Source organism: Mustelus asterias, chromosome 3 (assembly GCF_964213995.1).
Source record: "Mustelus asterias chromosome 3, sMusAst1.hap1.1, whole genome shotgun sequence".
Taxonomy (NCBI): Eukaryota; Metazoa; Chordata; class Chondrichthyes; order Carcharhiniformes; family Triakidae; genus Mustelus; species Mustelus asterias.
The window spans coordinates 36,518,371-36,534,121 of record NC_135803.1 but is presented as its reverse complement, the minus strand read 5'-3'; the positions used below and the strand labels follow the sequence as shown (position 1 = coordinate 36,534,121).

The window sequence follows — 15,751 nt, the reverse complement described above, 5'->3', positions numbered from 1 at the left end:
CATGCACCAGTTTTTCACTAACACTAAATTCCCTTGCTGCAGCATAGTTATTTAACAAATATTTTGCAAATGTTGCAACTTTTAGCTTGAAACTTCATTCTTTTTGCCAAAGGACCCATTTCTGTTCATCATTTGCCATGCATTCTCAATTCTGTGTGGGCGTATTGTCAGAAAGCATGGGCAGTTTTAAGTAATCTATGCTTGTATTGTTGGATGTTAGAAATAAGGTATAGATTTAAGTGAGTTTAATTTAATATTTCTGTGTAAGGGTGAAAATTCGAATTAGATTCATGTTAAACAAAAGTGCTTGCACGTATGGGGGTTTTTGTTTAATTTCAGACTGTGCTTGCATTGTGCTTAAATAGTTTATGACGTGGAAAGCAAACAAATGTAAAGAAGGATGGAGCTGTTGATTAGCAACTAGGGGCCATCTTTAGGTTAGGAAGGACTTTTGAGTTTAATTTTAACTGGACCCAAGGCAATTGGAGCTAGGTAGTGAGAAGGATGGCAGTTCTCACAGAAAGAAGTCTCACAACACCAGGTTAAAGTCCAACAGGTTTATTTGGTAGCAAATGCCACTAGCTTTCGGAGCGCTGCCCCTTTGTCAGGTAAGTGGGAGTTCTGTTCACGAACAGGGCATATAAAGACACAAACTCAATTTACAAAATAATGGTTGGAATGCGAGTCTTTACAGGTAATCAAGTCTTAAAGGTACAGACAATGTGAGTGGAGAGAGCGTTAAGCACAGGTTAAAGAGATGTGTATTGTCTCCAGACAGGACAGTTAGTGAGATTTTGCAAGCCCAGGCAAGTCGTGGGGGTTACAGATAGTGTGACATGAACCCAAGATCCCGGTTGAGGCCGTCCTCATGTGTGCGGAACTTGGCTATCAGTCTCTGCTCAGCAACTCTGCGTTGTCGTGTGTCGTGAAGGCCGCCTTGGAGAACACTTACCCGAAGATCAGAGGCCGAATGCCCATGACCGCTGAAGTGTTCCCCAATAGGAACAGAACACTCTTGCCTGGTGATTGTCGAGCGGTGTTCATTGAACACACAACAACGCAGAGTCGCTGAGCAGAGACTGATAGCCAAGTTCCGCACATGAGGACGGCCTCAACCGGGATCTTGGGTTCATGTCACACTATCTGTAACCCCCACAACTTGCCTGGGCTTGCAAAATCTCACTAACTGGAGACAATACACATCTCTTTAACCTGTGCTTAACGCTCTCTCCACTCACATTGTCTGTACCTTTAAGACTTGATTACCTGTAAAGACTCGCATTCCAACCATTATTTTGTAAATTGAGTTTGTATCTTTATATGCCCTGTTTGTGAACAGAACTCCCACTTACCTGATGAAGGGGCAGCGCTCCGAAAGCTAGTGGCTTTTGCTACCAAATAAACCTGTTGGACTTTAACCTGGTGTTGTGAGACTTCTTACTGTGTTTATCCCAGTCCAATGCCGGCATCTCCACATCAGCTCTCACAGTAGCAGAAGCAATAAAATGGAGCAATGGGCAAGAGAACAAGTCCCTGAAACTAAAGAACAGTTCTAGAAACCAGAGGAGAATAAGAGACGTTCCAGGAAGACTGACATCAAATGAACAAAAGGGGACCGGAATATGAACAAGCTACTGTTCTTTGAAGTTAAAGAGAGAGGTGAAAAGTGCAGACCTGGTAAAATTGGCTAAAGAGAAGCCAGATATCAGAAGCAACCCAAAGATTGATGACCTTATTACAGCATGTGAAGCAGTAGTGTTCTATTGATGGCTGGGTACCTGAGAGAACATGTAAAAGCTTAAATGCACATGGCAATTCAAGACAGAGACATATTGAAAGGAGGGTTGGAAATCCTGGAAGTGGATCCTTGCTGAAAACAGCTGAGAGAAAGCATTGTTTGGAACAAGGTTCTAGGGTGAGTTTTTGAGAATGGCGTTTGAATAATCATCTGTGGGAATTTGAGGAGGAATCCATAGAAGTTTGATGAGATAGCATCTGTAACTTCGTTCCAGAGTGGGGTGCGTCTGACGACAGTGAGCCTGTTGGTTTACAGAAACTGTATTTACTGAAAATATTATAGCATAAGATATATTTTGTAACCTGTGTTCTTCTTGAAATCTGCGTACATTTGTGAAGGTAAGTAGGAGTATGCCTACTGCTCTACAAGGTGAGCTGTTGCAACTTTTACAGTTGCAATTTTACAGATGCAATCAACACAGAATCAATGAATTGATATGAACTTGAACTTTGAATGCTATTTTCGCTGTATAAATCATTGAAAATGTCATGTCTTGTTGAATGAGATGTAACTGAATTTTTCACAGCATATTGAGTGGGAATTATTGAACAATCTCTTACTCGGAAAATAAACTTTTACAAATGTGGTGTGTTATTTCCTCAGATAAATATTTTAAAAGTGGGTGTTGTTTTTTTTAAACACTGATCATATTTTGCCTACCTTAACCCAGTGTGTATGTTTGAATTCTTCTTTTGCTTTCTGTATGATGATTAAAAGTGAAGTATAATCTGTGTTCTTTACTTCCTGTTTGCTAGCTATGGGAATTCTTCAATCGGATTGACTGGTCATTCTACATTGCTGAACATCATAAATCGCTGGCAGCCGGTATAAATCACATTGGAATAAGGGAAATCAACATTCTAGAGCTCACTAAATCTTTGAAGCCAGCAACTAGCGCCCTCTCCTTGCTACTGACCACAATTTGCGAGCTATTATGAAAAAAGTGACAAACTTTTTAAATTAATCTACCACAAATCAAGACTACAGGCCATAGAAGAAAAAGCATGGATATCCTTCATGGAGTTTCAGGAGCTAGAGAACAGATTTCAAAAAGGATTGATAAAAAATGGATTGCAAAGATTTAGAAACCTCACAGCTACTCAGTGCTACAGGCTAATGTGTATAGAAACAGGAAGACAATGCAGGCAGATAAATGTATCGTTGGAAGGGGCACATGTACAAGATGAACAGGTTGTTCCTAAACAGAACTGAAATCAATGTTCACATTGACGCATTAATACATTGATACGTTAACTAGCACTGCCTGGAAGGGCGTAAATATATTTGGCAAGGAGGGGAATCAGAAAATTGCAATAAGGGGTGGCAAGGATATCAAAGGACAGAGAGACATATATAATAGTAAAATTAGAAAAATCCCAAAATGTGCAAGAAACAAATGTGAGTATGCGCATCAATATCTTTAGTGCAACTAATAAGGTTAATTAGCTGAAGGCACAACTTGCCACATGGGATTATAGTTCATATAAGGCCAAGAATAGTTTCTCAACATTCAGACATGATATAAAACAAAAGGAGGAGAGGGTATGGCAATGGCAATATTATTTAAGCATGAAGTTGCAGTTCCAGGACTGAAACTATTTGGCCTGAGTTAAGAAACAGAGAGGGAGCTGTTACATTGCTGTTACATTACTGTGGCTCTTGCCAATGAAAAATGGCCATCTGCGCATGCACAATAATCTGCATAGACAGCACTCTGCTCAGTCGGAATGGCCTAATTACACAGAGGATATAATTATGTTACAATATGTTCCAGACAAACAAGATGGTGCGCTACAATATATTTAGTATTGAATAATTGCGACAGACTTGATTCATAATTAACTTAAATTTGAAAAGGAGAAACAACACAAACATTAATATCCTATATTGCAAAATGCATAAATGTAATGTGATGAGTTAAATAATCATAAACAACCTGTAGAGAATGTTTGCGAATTAAACATCTAAATGTATCAATGCCACAGCTTTAAACAAACCAAGACCCCTCCACCCTACACCCGCTACTAGCCCCCTCCAAGTTCGGAAAATTCGTTCCATCTGTGATGAGGATAAATTGGGGAAAATTTCCATTAATTTCTGTACAGTGTGTCACTTGATCCTATTTTTTACTCAAATCCAGAACTATGCTAAAACAATACACATGGTGGAGAGACAGTAGAACTGCGCATGCACAGCACTGGCAGCAGATGCTGCCATTTTGCATAAAGCTCCAGTGAGAAGGAGATGAATAAGTAAATTTTTTGACAAATTTCAAAGGCACCTAATAATATTAGAAGATCTTAATTACCCAATACATACTGGGAAAAGTGTTAAGGTAAGGAAAGTGTGGAATTTCTAACATATGCATTAGAGAATGTTCCCAATCTAGCCCTCCAAGGAAGGAGGCATCGCTGAATCTTGTTCTGAGAAATTAAGTAGGGTAATTGAGACGTGTTACAGTAGGAGAACATCTAACTTAGAGGTTTCTCAACTGCTGTACCCTTCTGGCACACTCCAAATGCTCTGATACACAAAATTCTACCGATCCCCTGCAACACATATTTTTCAATATAAAAATTAATTATACAATAAACATACATGCTTTTTTACTTAATGTGAAGCTTGTTATGGGTGCTGGACATGAAGTTGAAGTTCAGGGTGAGGGAAATGGGCACCAGGTCAAGGTTCAGGTGAGGGGTTTATTGACATGTTACAACTGTGAGCTTTCTTGTACTTGTACTGGTCACTGGTTGAATCAAATGGTTAATATAGTCAAGACTGGTTTAGAAATTCAGCATAAAAAGAGATGCAGGCAGATAGATTAAAGCCCACATTCTGCAAGTGCTCTGATTATTTTTGGGCAGACCCCTAGGACTGGTTGATTTAAGGTTGAGAACTTCTAATCCAGTTAACAGCGACCTTAACACAATTCAGTTTATGGGAAGGGGCCAGAAAATAGCAATGATAAATATGCTCAACTGGGAAAGAGCTGAATACAGCAATTTATGAATGGATCCAACAGAGGTAGACTGCTGTAGATTGCAGGGTAAAGAGTAATGGAGCAATAGAAGATATTCAGGGAAGGAAAGTTTAGGTACAAACAAGGCATATTTCTTTGAGGTTGTTTGCAGTGGTGCTTCACAAGATCTTTTAACTCTATCAATTTCCCTGGCTTTCCATGGAGGGCTGTGTTCATTATCCTCTCAGACTGAATCTCACAGTACAAAATCAAGACTTCCTGACTGAAATTTTGCTCCAGACTCAGCCAGCCATCCAAAGATCAGAATTTATCTACACAAAGCTAAGTCAGGACATGGCTTCTCTGCCTAGTGTCAAAACCTTGATGTAAACCTTTATCATCTTGAGGACCGACTTCACAAACCAGTAATCGCTCCTGTATATTTTATAACCCAATCTCAGTCTCAAGTTTCAATTTACTCCAACAGAAATATAACCGCACTGCAAGCAAAGTTTTCCTTTTCATAATTGTCAACTGCATACTTTCTACTGATGGAAGTGCTGTTTTGCTTTTAAATTCACAAGCAAAATTGTGAGCAAGCTAGATCCAAAAAATCACATTTTGTGCAAATATCTGAATGTGTGTATCGACAGCCTTCAAATAACTCTCAACAGAGATGCAAGGAGGCAATGAAATACCACTCTCACTACTTGTACTGCTGCAAAAATAATTGTAATCAGTATAAGCTAAACGTGGCATTAATAACAATTGTCACTTATTGGAAAATGCTCTGATGACAATTAAACTTTAGTTGTGGTGATTTTTATCTTTGAAAAAGATTCTGCATTGGCAATCTATTATCTAAAATACAAAATACAAATACAAAGATGGCAATACATTTTTACTAGCTGCATACTTACTGTGGTCCTCAAAAGCACAACTTCAGCCTCTTTAAGACACGTTTGGGTGCATGTTGCCTTCACACTCCATTCAGGCATCCAGTAAAGCAGCAGGAGAAGGAAACCACCACTGCAGATAACACCAATTGCCACTAGAACCAGCTTCCAAACACATTGTTTATAACCATAAATCTCCTGCAACAAAAACCATCAGTATTCGGTAACAAGACTTTCCTTTGCTAATAAAGTACATTATTCTATTTTAAACATTAACATACTGTCCATTTGTTTGTATGTGCTGCATATTACTGCTTGAGAATATGTCTGATCAAACACGGTGCAATGATGTACATAAAAAGTAAGTGCAAACAGCTTAATGGCAAGAGATTAAATTCACAACAATTCATATGCATTGCATGTTTGCAGTAAAACTTTGAGCTATAATTGATTTAGCATGATAGCTAAAAGCAATAAAAAAGGCAGTTGCTTGATTGAGTTGAATGATAAATAAATCTTTTTTAAAAATATGATTTCAAGAGTACAATTAATCAAAATTAATGCAAAATTATCTTTTAAGGGGTCAGGATTTCCCACAAATTTGCTTCCAAAAAGATATGCAGCCAAGAGCCAATGTCCAGTGTACAAGATATAGGAGGTTGGTGTGCAAGTCATGAGGAACCATTTTCTTACGAAGGGCAACTCCTGTGGGCCACACACACATAAAAACACACCTTTTTTTAAAAAGAGAGAATGCAGAAATGTTCAGCTCACTTACTGATTTGTGATGGCTGAGTTTGTGTTTCAAAGAGGAGCATAGCTTCTCTATCTTCTTTTTCCCATTCTCTCCCTGTCTTTTTCTCTCTCTCCTTTCCCACATTCTTTTTTCTTTCTCTCATTTCTTTCCTATTCTGTCTCACCACCAAATCAGCACAGAACAGTCACTCAAAAACCCAAGCCTCTGGCCAACTCCCAGCCCAAGGCTGCACCTAGGCTTGGAGCCTGGGCCTCTTCCTCAGTTTGGAGAGGCTGAGCCCCAGTCCTGGGACATCAATGGAGTTGGGTGGGAGGTGAGCTGCCATTGGATCCAGGTGTCCTGCTCCCTTTCTCCCCAGCTCCAAAATCTGGAGTTAATTTGGAAAAGAAAAGAGCCACATAAACCGTCTAAGAAACAACTTAATTATATATGTACCATCACAAATAGTTGCCTTTTTGTAGCACTAAGATGAACTATAAGCATATGACTAAAGTTTCATAAATAAGAACTCAAACAATGGGGCTGATTTTACCAAATCGGGACTAAGTGCCGGGTGCGGCCGTAAATCAGACCCACGCCCGGCAGCCGTGCTCCAGCGCCCCCATATGCCTTTTTTGGGCGCGGGTCTAGTGGGCGGGGCCTAGTGCATTTACATCTGTCAGAGCGCCGAACTGCGCATGCGGAGTTCGGGAAGAATCTGACAGAACGCGCCCGGGCGCAAAACAAAAAGCAGAGAGCGGAGAGAGCCTCTCTGTCGTTCATCCTCTGGTCGGAAGGGGGGGGGGGGGAGTGTGACGTCTCGTTCTCTGGGGGCGGGGAGAGGGGGTGTGATGTCTCATTCCGGGGGGGGGGGGGGGGGGGAGAGAGAGTGTGACGTCTCATTCCTCATTCTCTGGGGGGGGCGTGGAGAGGGGGTGTGACATCGTCTCATTCCTCATTCCCTGGGGGGGGCGGCGGGGGGGGGGGGGGGGGGCGTGGAGAGGGAGTGTGACGTCTCATCCGCTGGTTGGGGGGGTACCGCTGCTTGTATACGGCCGATCCCTCCTGGCACCATCACTGATACACTACCAGCCACAGATTACTCTTCCCTGCAGGTGTGAGAGAGCGGGAGAGATGGCTGTGGCTGGTAGTGTACCAGTGAATGATCCATCACACCCCCTCTCCTCCCCCACCCCCGCTAGGGGATGATTCGTCACACCCCCCTCTCAAGAGGGTGATATGGGCCTGCCCCCTCTCCTCATCCCCCCCCCCCCACCAGAGTTCCAACTGGGCCCGCCCCCCCCTCCTCTGGCAGATGCCAACGGACCTGTGTGAACCCGGTCACTTCAGCCGTGGCTCGAAGTCAGTGTCCAGGAACGTGCTGCAGGCTGTCGAAGGACTGAAGGTGAGCGGGAAGGATGGTGGAGGGAGACCACGATCGAGGTAGGTTAGGGGTGTGCTCTGCCGGGGGGGGCCTGCCTCCTAGAGGGGTCCGATCCCGGGGGGGGGGGGGGGGGGGCCTGCCTCCCAGAGGGGTCCGATCCCGGGGGAGAGGGGGCTACCTCCCAGAGGGGTCCGATCCCCGGGGAGGGGGGGGGGGGGGGGGCTGTTCGCGAAGGGTGGGCCTTGGCGATTCCCCTGCCAAATAAAAGTACAAGTTGGACTTTTATTTATCAGGTCGGTAAAGGCGCGGACGCGAATTGGGCCGAACGCTGGTAAAGGGGGAATTGATGGTAAAGTTGGGCGCGCGCTTCATTAAGTCGATTTAAATGCATGCAAATGCATTTAAATCGTCGCGCCGGCCGATTTGGGCGCGCACCGGAACGGCGCCCGAATCGGCCGTTGGTAAAGGCGCGATCCACTCGGAATCGGGTGCGGATCGCGGCAGAGGCCCGATGCCCAACTTTACCGCCATTTCGCGCCAATCGGGCCCAATGTCTCTTCGTCTCCAAATAACATACAAACAATGCAACATAAACAGCTACCTCTCCCCTTCCATTATCTCCTCTACCTCTTCCTCCTTGTCTAACACTCTAAGTTGTGAACTGTTCCGCCTTGTAATTAGGTTATACTGAAACTTAGAGAATAAAAATTTTAGCCCTCACAACCAACTGACAAACCTAATTTAATCACTAAGCAAATATTTTTGTACTATACGCACATACCTCAAAATCACAAGTTTATATTGAAGCCTTTCAGAAGATAAAAGTTTGAAAAGCCAGTGAAATTACAGGCTAAAAAGTGCACAACTGTGAACTTTAAATTGTTGATTTATAATCAAATCAACTAAAACGTATACATTGTTTCATAGATTTCAAAAATGAGTGAACTGGAAAAAGGAAGGCAAAAAAGCAGAACCTGACTCATAAAACACTTTTTTTTACCATTTCATCTTCGTTCCCTTTGTTGATAAAATTATTTTCTTCTTTAGCCATTTTGTTTCACAAATCCGATTTCTCCTGTTTGATTACTGTTAGAACAAAGAAATACAGAAAAATTAATAATGCAGTGTTAGCATGCAAGAATACATAATTGGTTAACTGAAGTGTCATAAGATAACTGCAGAAAATGAATTGATCCATGTTTTAAATTATAAAACTGATGTATATACACACTTACCATAAAATCTGTACATGTTTAAGAACAATGTTTATTCCGTTAGAAGATTAAAAATCAGTGTTTCATTCAAACATGTCCTAATCTTTAGTTAATTAGTAAGAAACAATTCAATAAAATGGTTCTGCAGTACTGGCAGCATCAAACCAAATTACACATGCCATGTAACAGCAAAATAGCTATTGCTCCATCCGTCAAAAGTTGTAACAATATCACTTATACACTGCAATATCTCATTGTTTACTATAATCAATTTCAGCTTTAAAAACTATTACATTGTTGGCTAAACTATAGATTTCGATCAGCAACCCATTTGTTACACAACTTACAGCAGTATGTATACCCCTCTGCTCCAGCTACCAAATACACTAATAACAAAAAAAGTCCAATAGTTAATCTTTGGAACAAACTTTGCAATACTGAACCTCTACTGTTAATACTTCAAAAATATAATTGAAGGTTAATTACTTACATAATTTTAGCTACATATAAAAATATTTCAGCTGCTCAAGCAGTTTCGTTACTCTCAGTTTGAGATTGTGTGTAATGCACTTGGCATCCGAGACTACACAGCACTAATGAAGTGCTTGCTTTGAAACATTGCTCTTACTTCTTTTTAACTCATCGCAAACACAATAGTAGCATTACATTTTGGCAAAGTTGTTTAAAAGATTCAAACAATAAAAGTCAACTGTTACATTTGTACAAAGGATGTAGTCCAGTCTTATTATACTCCGATGGAGCCTTCATTATTCCTTGATGCATGTAACTCCACAAATTCAATGATACAGGTTCCGTGTGCATGAGGTCAACCTGATTTTATCTGCAAGTTGACGGCCTATAGGTTATTTTTTTGACCAAGCCCTTCCTAGAATTTTCAGTAATCTCATTTGCACAGTGCTTCATATTTTATTGCAAAACAAAAGCAATTTATTTGTTGCAGGAGAAAAGTAAAAGGGGAAGTGATTCAAATGAAAGAAATCATTGCTGCCAGCAGAAAATGATGCAATAACAAAATTTTCAAGAATCATTATGCCGCACTATTTTTAACACATGAATTATGCGTTTAGGTTGCAGGCAATTTTATTGTTGGAAATTCATTCTATCAATTTTTTGATTTGATTTATTATTGTCACATGTATTAACATACAGTGAAAAGTATTGTTTCTTGCGCGCCATACAGACAAAACATACTGTTCATAGAGAAGGAAATGAGAGAGTGCAGAATGTAGTGTTAGTCATAGCTAGGGTGTAGAGAAAGATCAACTTAATGCAAGGTAAGTCCATTCAAAAGTCTGATGGCAGCAGGGAAGAAGCTGTTCTTGAGTCGGTTGGTACGTGTCCTCAGACTTTTGTATCTTTTTCCCAAAGGAAGAAGGTGGAAGAGAGAATGTCCGGGGTGCATGGGGTCCTTAATTATGCTGGCTGCTTTGCGGGGGCAGCGGGAAGTGTAGACAGAGTCAATGGATGGGAGGCTGGTTTGCGTGATGGTTTGGGCTACATTCACAACCTTTTGTAGTTCCTTGGGGTCTTGGGCAGAGCAGGAACCATACCAAGCTGTGATACAACCAGAAGGAATGCTTTCTATGGTGCATCTGTAAAAGTTGGTGGGAGTCATAGCTGACATGCCAAATTTCCTTAGTCTTCTGAGAAAGTAGAGGAGTTGGTGGGCTTTCTTAACTATAGTGTCGGCATGGGGGAACCAGGACAGGTTGTTGGTGATCTGGACACCTAAAAACTTGAAGCTCTCAACCCTTTCTGCTTCATCCCCCAATTGTAAGCACCAATCAAAATCTGCCTCAGATTTTTATACAGACTGCCCCGATATCAAAATATTTCACCTTACTGTACCAATGAGATATTTGCCATTTTAGAATCTAGCTATTCCATTTCCTGTCAAGAAATTTGATTGAGAATACCCACTCTCACTTAACATAGGACGACGCTTACCATCCAGCAGAGCGGACTAGTATCTCATTATTTTGGATCAATGAGAGAGAATGTTTGATGTAATCTACATGGATTTTAGCAAGGCTTTTGACAAAGTTCCACCTGGCAAATTGATCAGAAAAATAAAAGCCCGTGGTACCCAAAATTGGCACAGATGCAAGAAACAAAGATTAATGGTAGGCAGTTTTTTTTGTGACTGGAAGGTTATTTCCAGTGGGGTTCCATAGGGCCTTAAGTGCTAGACAATTTTTCCTGCAAGATCTGTGGCTACAAATCCTCATGCAAGAAATACACAACCATGCATACAAACATATGAATTAAACAGAGTAGGCCACTACACTCGCCATTCAATAAGATCATGGCTGATCTGATTGCAACTTCAACCTCACATTCCTGCTTATCCCCGATAACTTTTCACCCCCTCCCCGCCCCCCCCCGCCAAGTCAGTCCCTTTAAGTTAGACGTACATGATGGTGAAAAATATCTGAAGGGTCCACATACATAAACCCATCAACCATACATAGAAACATAGAAAAACTACAGCACAAAACAGGCCCTTCGGCCCCACAAGTTGTGCCGAACATATCCCTACCTTTTAGGCCTACCTATAACCCTCCATCCTATTAAGTCCCATGTACTCATCCAGGAGTCTCTTAAAAGACCCTATTGAGTTTGCCTCTACCACCACTGACGGCAGCCGATTCCACTCGCCCACCACCCTCTGTGTGAAAAACTTCCCCCAAACATTTCCCCTGTACCTACCCCCCAGCACCTTAAACCTGTGTCCACTCATAGCAGCCATTTCCACCCTGGGAAAAAGCCTGAGAGTCCACCCGATCTATGCCTCTCAACATCTTATATACCTCTATTAGGTCTCCTCTCATCCTACGTCTTTCCAAGGAGAAAAGACCGAGCTCCCTCAGCCTATCCTCATAAGGCATGCCACTCAATCCAGGCAACATCCTTGTAAATCTCCTCTGCATCCTTTCAATCTTTTCCACATCCTTCCTGTAATGAGGCGACCAGAACTGAGCACAGTACTCCAAGTGGGGTCTGACGAGGGTCTTATATAGCTGCATCATTATCCCCGGACTCCTAAACTCAATCCCTCGATTGATAAAGGCCAGCACACCATACCCTTCTTAACCACCTCCTCCATCTGCGGGGCCGATTTTAGAGTCTTATGGACCCGGACCCCAAGGTCCTTCTGATCCTCTACAGTACTAAGAGTCCTTCCCTTTATATTGTACTCCTTCATCCCATTTGACCTGCCAAAATGGACCACTACACATTTATCTGGGTTGAAGTCCATCTGCCACTTCTCCGCCCAGTCTTGCATCCTATCTATGTCCCTCTGTAACTTCTGACATCCCTCCAGACTATCCACAACCCCACCAACCTTCGTGTCGTCGGCAAACTTACCAACCCATCCCTCCACTTCCTCATCCAGGTCATACTCAGAAAGATTAGTGGAGAGGTTGCCACCTGCAGCATACATCAATAATTTAAAGATAATTGTAGTGGACAGGATTAAGAAGTTTGGAGATGATAGAAAAATTGGCCACGTGGTTGATATTAAGAAAGCTACACACTGCAGGAAGGTATCATAAACTGGTGTGCAAAAAATTGGCAAATGTAATTCAATCTGGAAAAGTGCAAGATAATGCATTTGGGGGGGACAAACAAGACAAGTCAATGCATAATAAATGGTAGAATTCTGAGAAATGCAGCGGGGTCTTGGATTGCATGTCATAAATCCCCGGAGGTAGTAGAATAGGTGGACATGGCAGCAAAGAAAACATACGTGATATTTTCATTTGTTGAGGTGAAGAGCATAAGAACGGGAAGGTAAAGCTAAAACTGTATGAAACACTAGTTAGATCACAGCTAGGGCACTCTGTACAGTTCTGGTCACCAAATTGGAGGAAGGTTGTGATCACATTCGAGAAGGTACAGATGAGATTTAAGAAATTACTGCCAGGAATAGAGAATTGTAGCTCTGAAGAAAGACTGGATTGGCTGGAGTTATTTTTGGAATAGAGGAGACGGAGGAAAATTTGATTGAGGTGTATAAAATTGAGATTATTAGATGGAATGGATAGGAAGGTCCCATTTCAGTTAGTAAAAAGATCAATAACCAGGGGGCAGATTTACAGTAGAAGGATTAGGGCAGAGCTGAGGAGTAAACTTCTCTTTTCACTCAAGAGTGGATAAAAGTTTGGAACTCACTGCCTGAAAGGGCGATACTGCAGAAACACAGCACATTTAAAAAAAACATTTGGGTGTGTAATTGAAGTGCCATAAACTAAGGATTATGGACCAAGGGTTGGAATGTAAGAATAGACTGGATAGCTCAATCCCAGTTGGCACAGGCACATTCTACTCTGTAAATCTGTGTGTTTCTTTTATGAGAAAAATCAATAGATCAGATGAAGGTTAGTGACCTGAAATGTTAATTCTGTTTCTCTTTCCACAGATGCTGTCAGACCTGCTGACTATTTCTAGTACCTTTTGCCTTTATTTCAGATCTCTAGTATCTGGAGTACTTTGCTCTTGCCAACAGATCAAATCTATCTTATATTCAAGTCAATAAAAGGAAACAGATAGGATTAGAGTATATTTGCAAGAGAAAAAACCCAAAGAAATTACATTTTCAAAGAATTAAAAGATACATGGAACCTCAAGGAAGAAATCCAAACATCATGAGGTGTGAAGATTGTTACCAATCATTCCTCTGCTCACTGACTAACATTGGTTCCTGGTCTCCAAATTGCTTCTGTGAAGCACCTTCAGACATTTTATTACATTAAAAATAAGCTATACAAATGCAAGTTTAATTGTTGTTAAACGCATTAGGCACCCTTCTCCAATATCTATATCAAAAGTTTCACCTGTGAGATAATTTGTGTTTCATTTACCAGGACACCCAAATCCCTCCGAACAACAAACAGTTAATAGTTTTACATCATTTTTAAAATTTTCTATTTTTTTCTATCATTTTTTCCCCACATTATAGATACAGAATACACCTAGCAGCTTAAAACTGGGTATTCATGTGATACAGTGGGCCAGCAGCAGCATTGTATCCCACTACAATTGTAGCTCCATGACTGCCATCAGACCAGGTGGTCAACCTTGGTACAATGTAGTGAATAGGACAGCATGCCAGTAGCAGCACCTGACATACTCAAAAATGAGGTCCCAATCGGCTGAAGCTACAATATAGGATTACATACATGCTGAGCAGCAGAAAAAGCATGTTTTAGATATAACTAAGCAATCTCACAATTAAAGGATCGGATCAAAGCTCTGAAGTCCTGCCACAACCGGTGATCAAAGGTGGTGAACTATTAAACAACTAATGAGAAAGAAGGTTCCACAAGACACCCCTTTCCTCAATGATGACAGAGCACAGAACATGACTACAAAAGACAAGGCTGAATATTTGCAATCATCTTCACCAGTGGTTTCCTGCTGAAATATCCATCATCACGAACAATTCAGCCAATTCAATCCACTTCACGTGGTACCAAGAAACATCTGAGCCCACCATCTACAAGGCACAAGCCAAGAGGTGATGGAATACTGCCACTAACCCGAATGTCCAAGAACATTCGGGAAGCTCAAAACAATACAGCCCATTCGATCAGAATTCCACTTAACACTGGAAAACATTCACTCCTTCCACCATTAGCACATCTAATCTGCAGTATGCACCAGCTAAAAAATGCACCGCAGCAAAGCTCCTTCAACACCCTCCAATTCCAGAATCAAGGGCTGATTTACATTAAAACACACCATGCCTAGGCAAATGACAAGGGGCCCAAAGTGATGAGCGAATCCTTCACAGCCAATTAGGGACAGAACTACTTTGAAATCCCTTCCTAAATTTACATGTCAATCACTCCACAGAGCCAATCACAAAAGAGGGGGCAGTTCGTTCCTGACACAATCATCGGTCAAAACTGCATTACTCATGTGGCTTGTCGCACTGTGCGCCTATGCAGTGAGGAGCTTGTGGCACTGTGCGCCTATGCCGTGAGGAGCTTGTGGCACTGTGCGCCTATGCAGTGAGGAGCTTGTGGCACTGTTGCGCCTATCCAGTGAGGAGCTTGTGGCACTGTGCGTCTATGCAGTGAGGAGCTTGTGGCACTGTGCGTCTATGCAGTGAGGAGCTTGTGGCACTGTGCGCCTATGCAGTGAGGAGCGGCAGTATGCAATCAAGGGAGATCCAATCCACAGTTCCTGTTGGGAGTTGTAGTTGTAAATTCCAGACCTGGGCAGTAGGAACCAGGATTGTTTAACCATCTCTACCCGATCCCACCTCCTTCACGCTCCCATCCCCCCGTCTCCTTCACGCTCCCATCCCCCCCTCCTTCACGCTCCCACCTCACCCCACCTCCTTCACGCTCCCATCCCCCTCGCTCCTTCACGCTCCCATCCCCCCCGCTCCTTCACGCTCCCATCCCCCCTTCCTCCGCGCTCCCATCCCCCCCACCTTCCTTCACACTCCCATCTCCCCTCCCCCACCTTCCTTCACACTCCCATCCAACACCTTCCCCCACACTCCCATCCAACCCCTTCCCCCACACTCCCATCCAACCCCTTCCCCTCACACTCCCATCCACCCCCTTCCCTCACACTCCCATCCAACCCCTTCCCTCACACTCCCATCCAACCCCTTCCCTCACACTCCCATCCAACCCCTTCCCCTCACACTCCCATCCAACCCCTTCCCTCACACTCCCATCCAACCCCTTCCCTCACACTCCCATCCAACCCCTTCCCTCACACTC

The 15,751-nt window shown here is 42.5% G+C and overlaps 1 protein-coding gene across 3 annotated transcripts in view; it reads right to left on the bottom strand.

Annotated features, from left to right (window-relative positions):
• atp13a3 (ATPase 13A3) overlaps positions 1–15,751 on the bottom strand; it is a 127,977-nt gene that overhangs the window by 90,204 nt on the left and 22,022 nt on the right. For all 3 annotated transcript variants that reach the window (XM_078207725.1, XM_078207717.1, XM_078207732.1), the window contains exons 2-3: positions 8,774–8,859; positions 5,678–5,851 (exon numbers count right to left, since the gene is read on the bottom strand). In XM_078207725.1, the coding sequence (XP_078063851.1) occupies positions 5,678–5,851; positions 8,774–8,824 (225 nt within the window). In that variant the 5' untranslated portion in view covers positions 8,825–8,859. The remainder of the gene's footprint in view (positions 1–5,677; positions 5,852–8,773; positions 8,860–15,751) is intronic.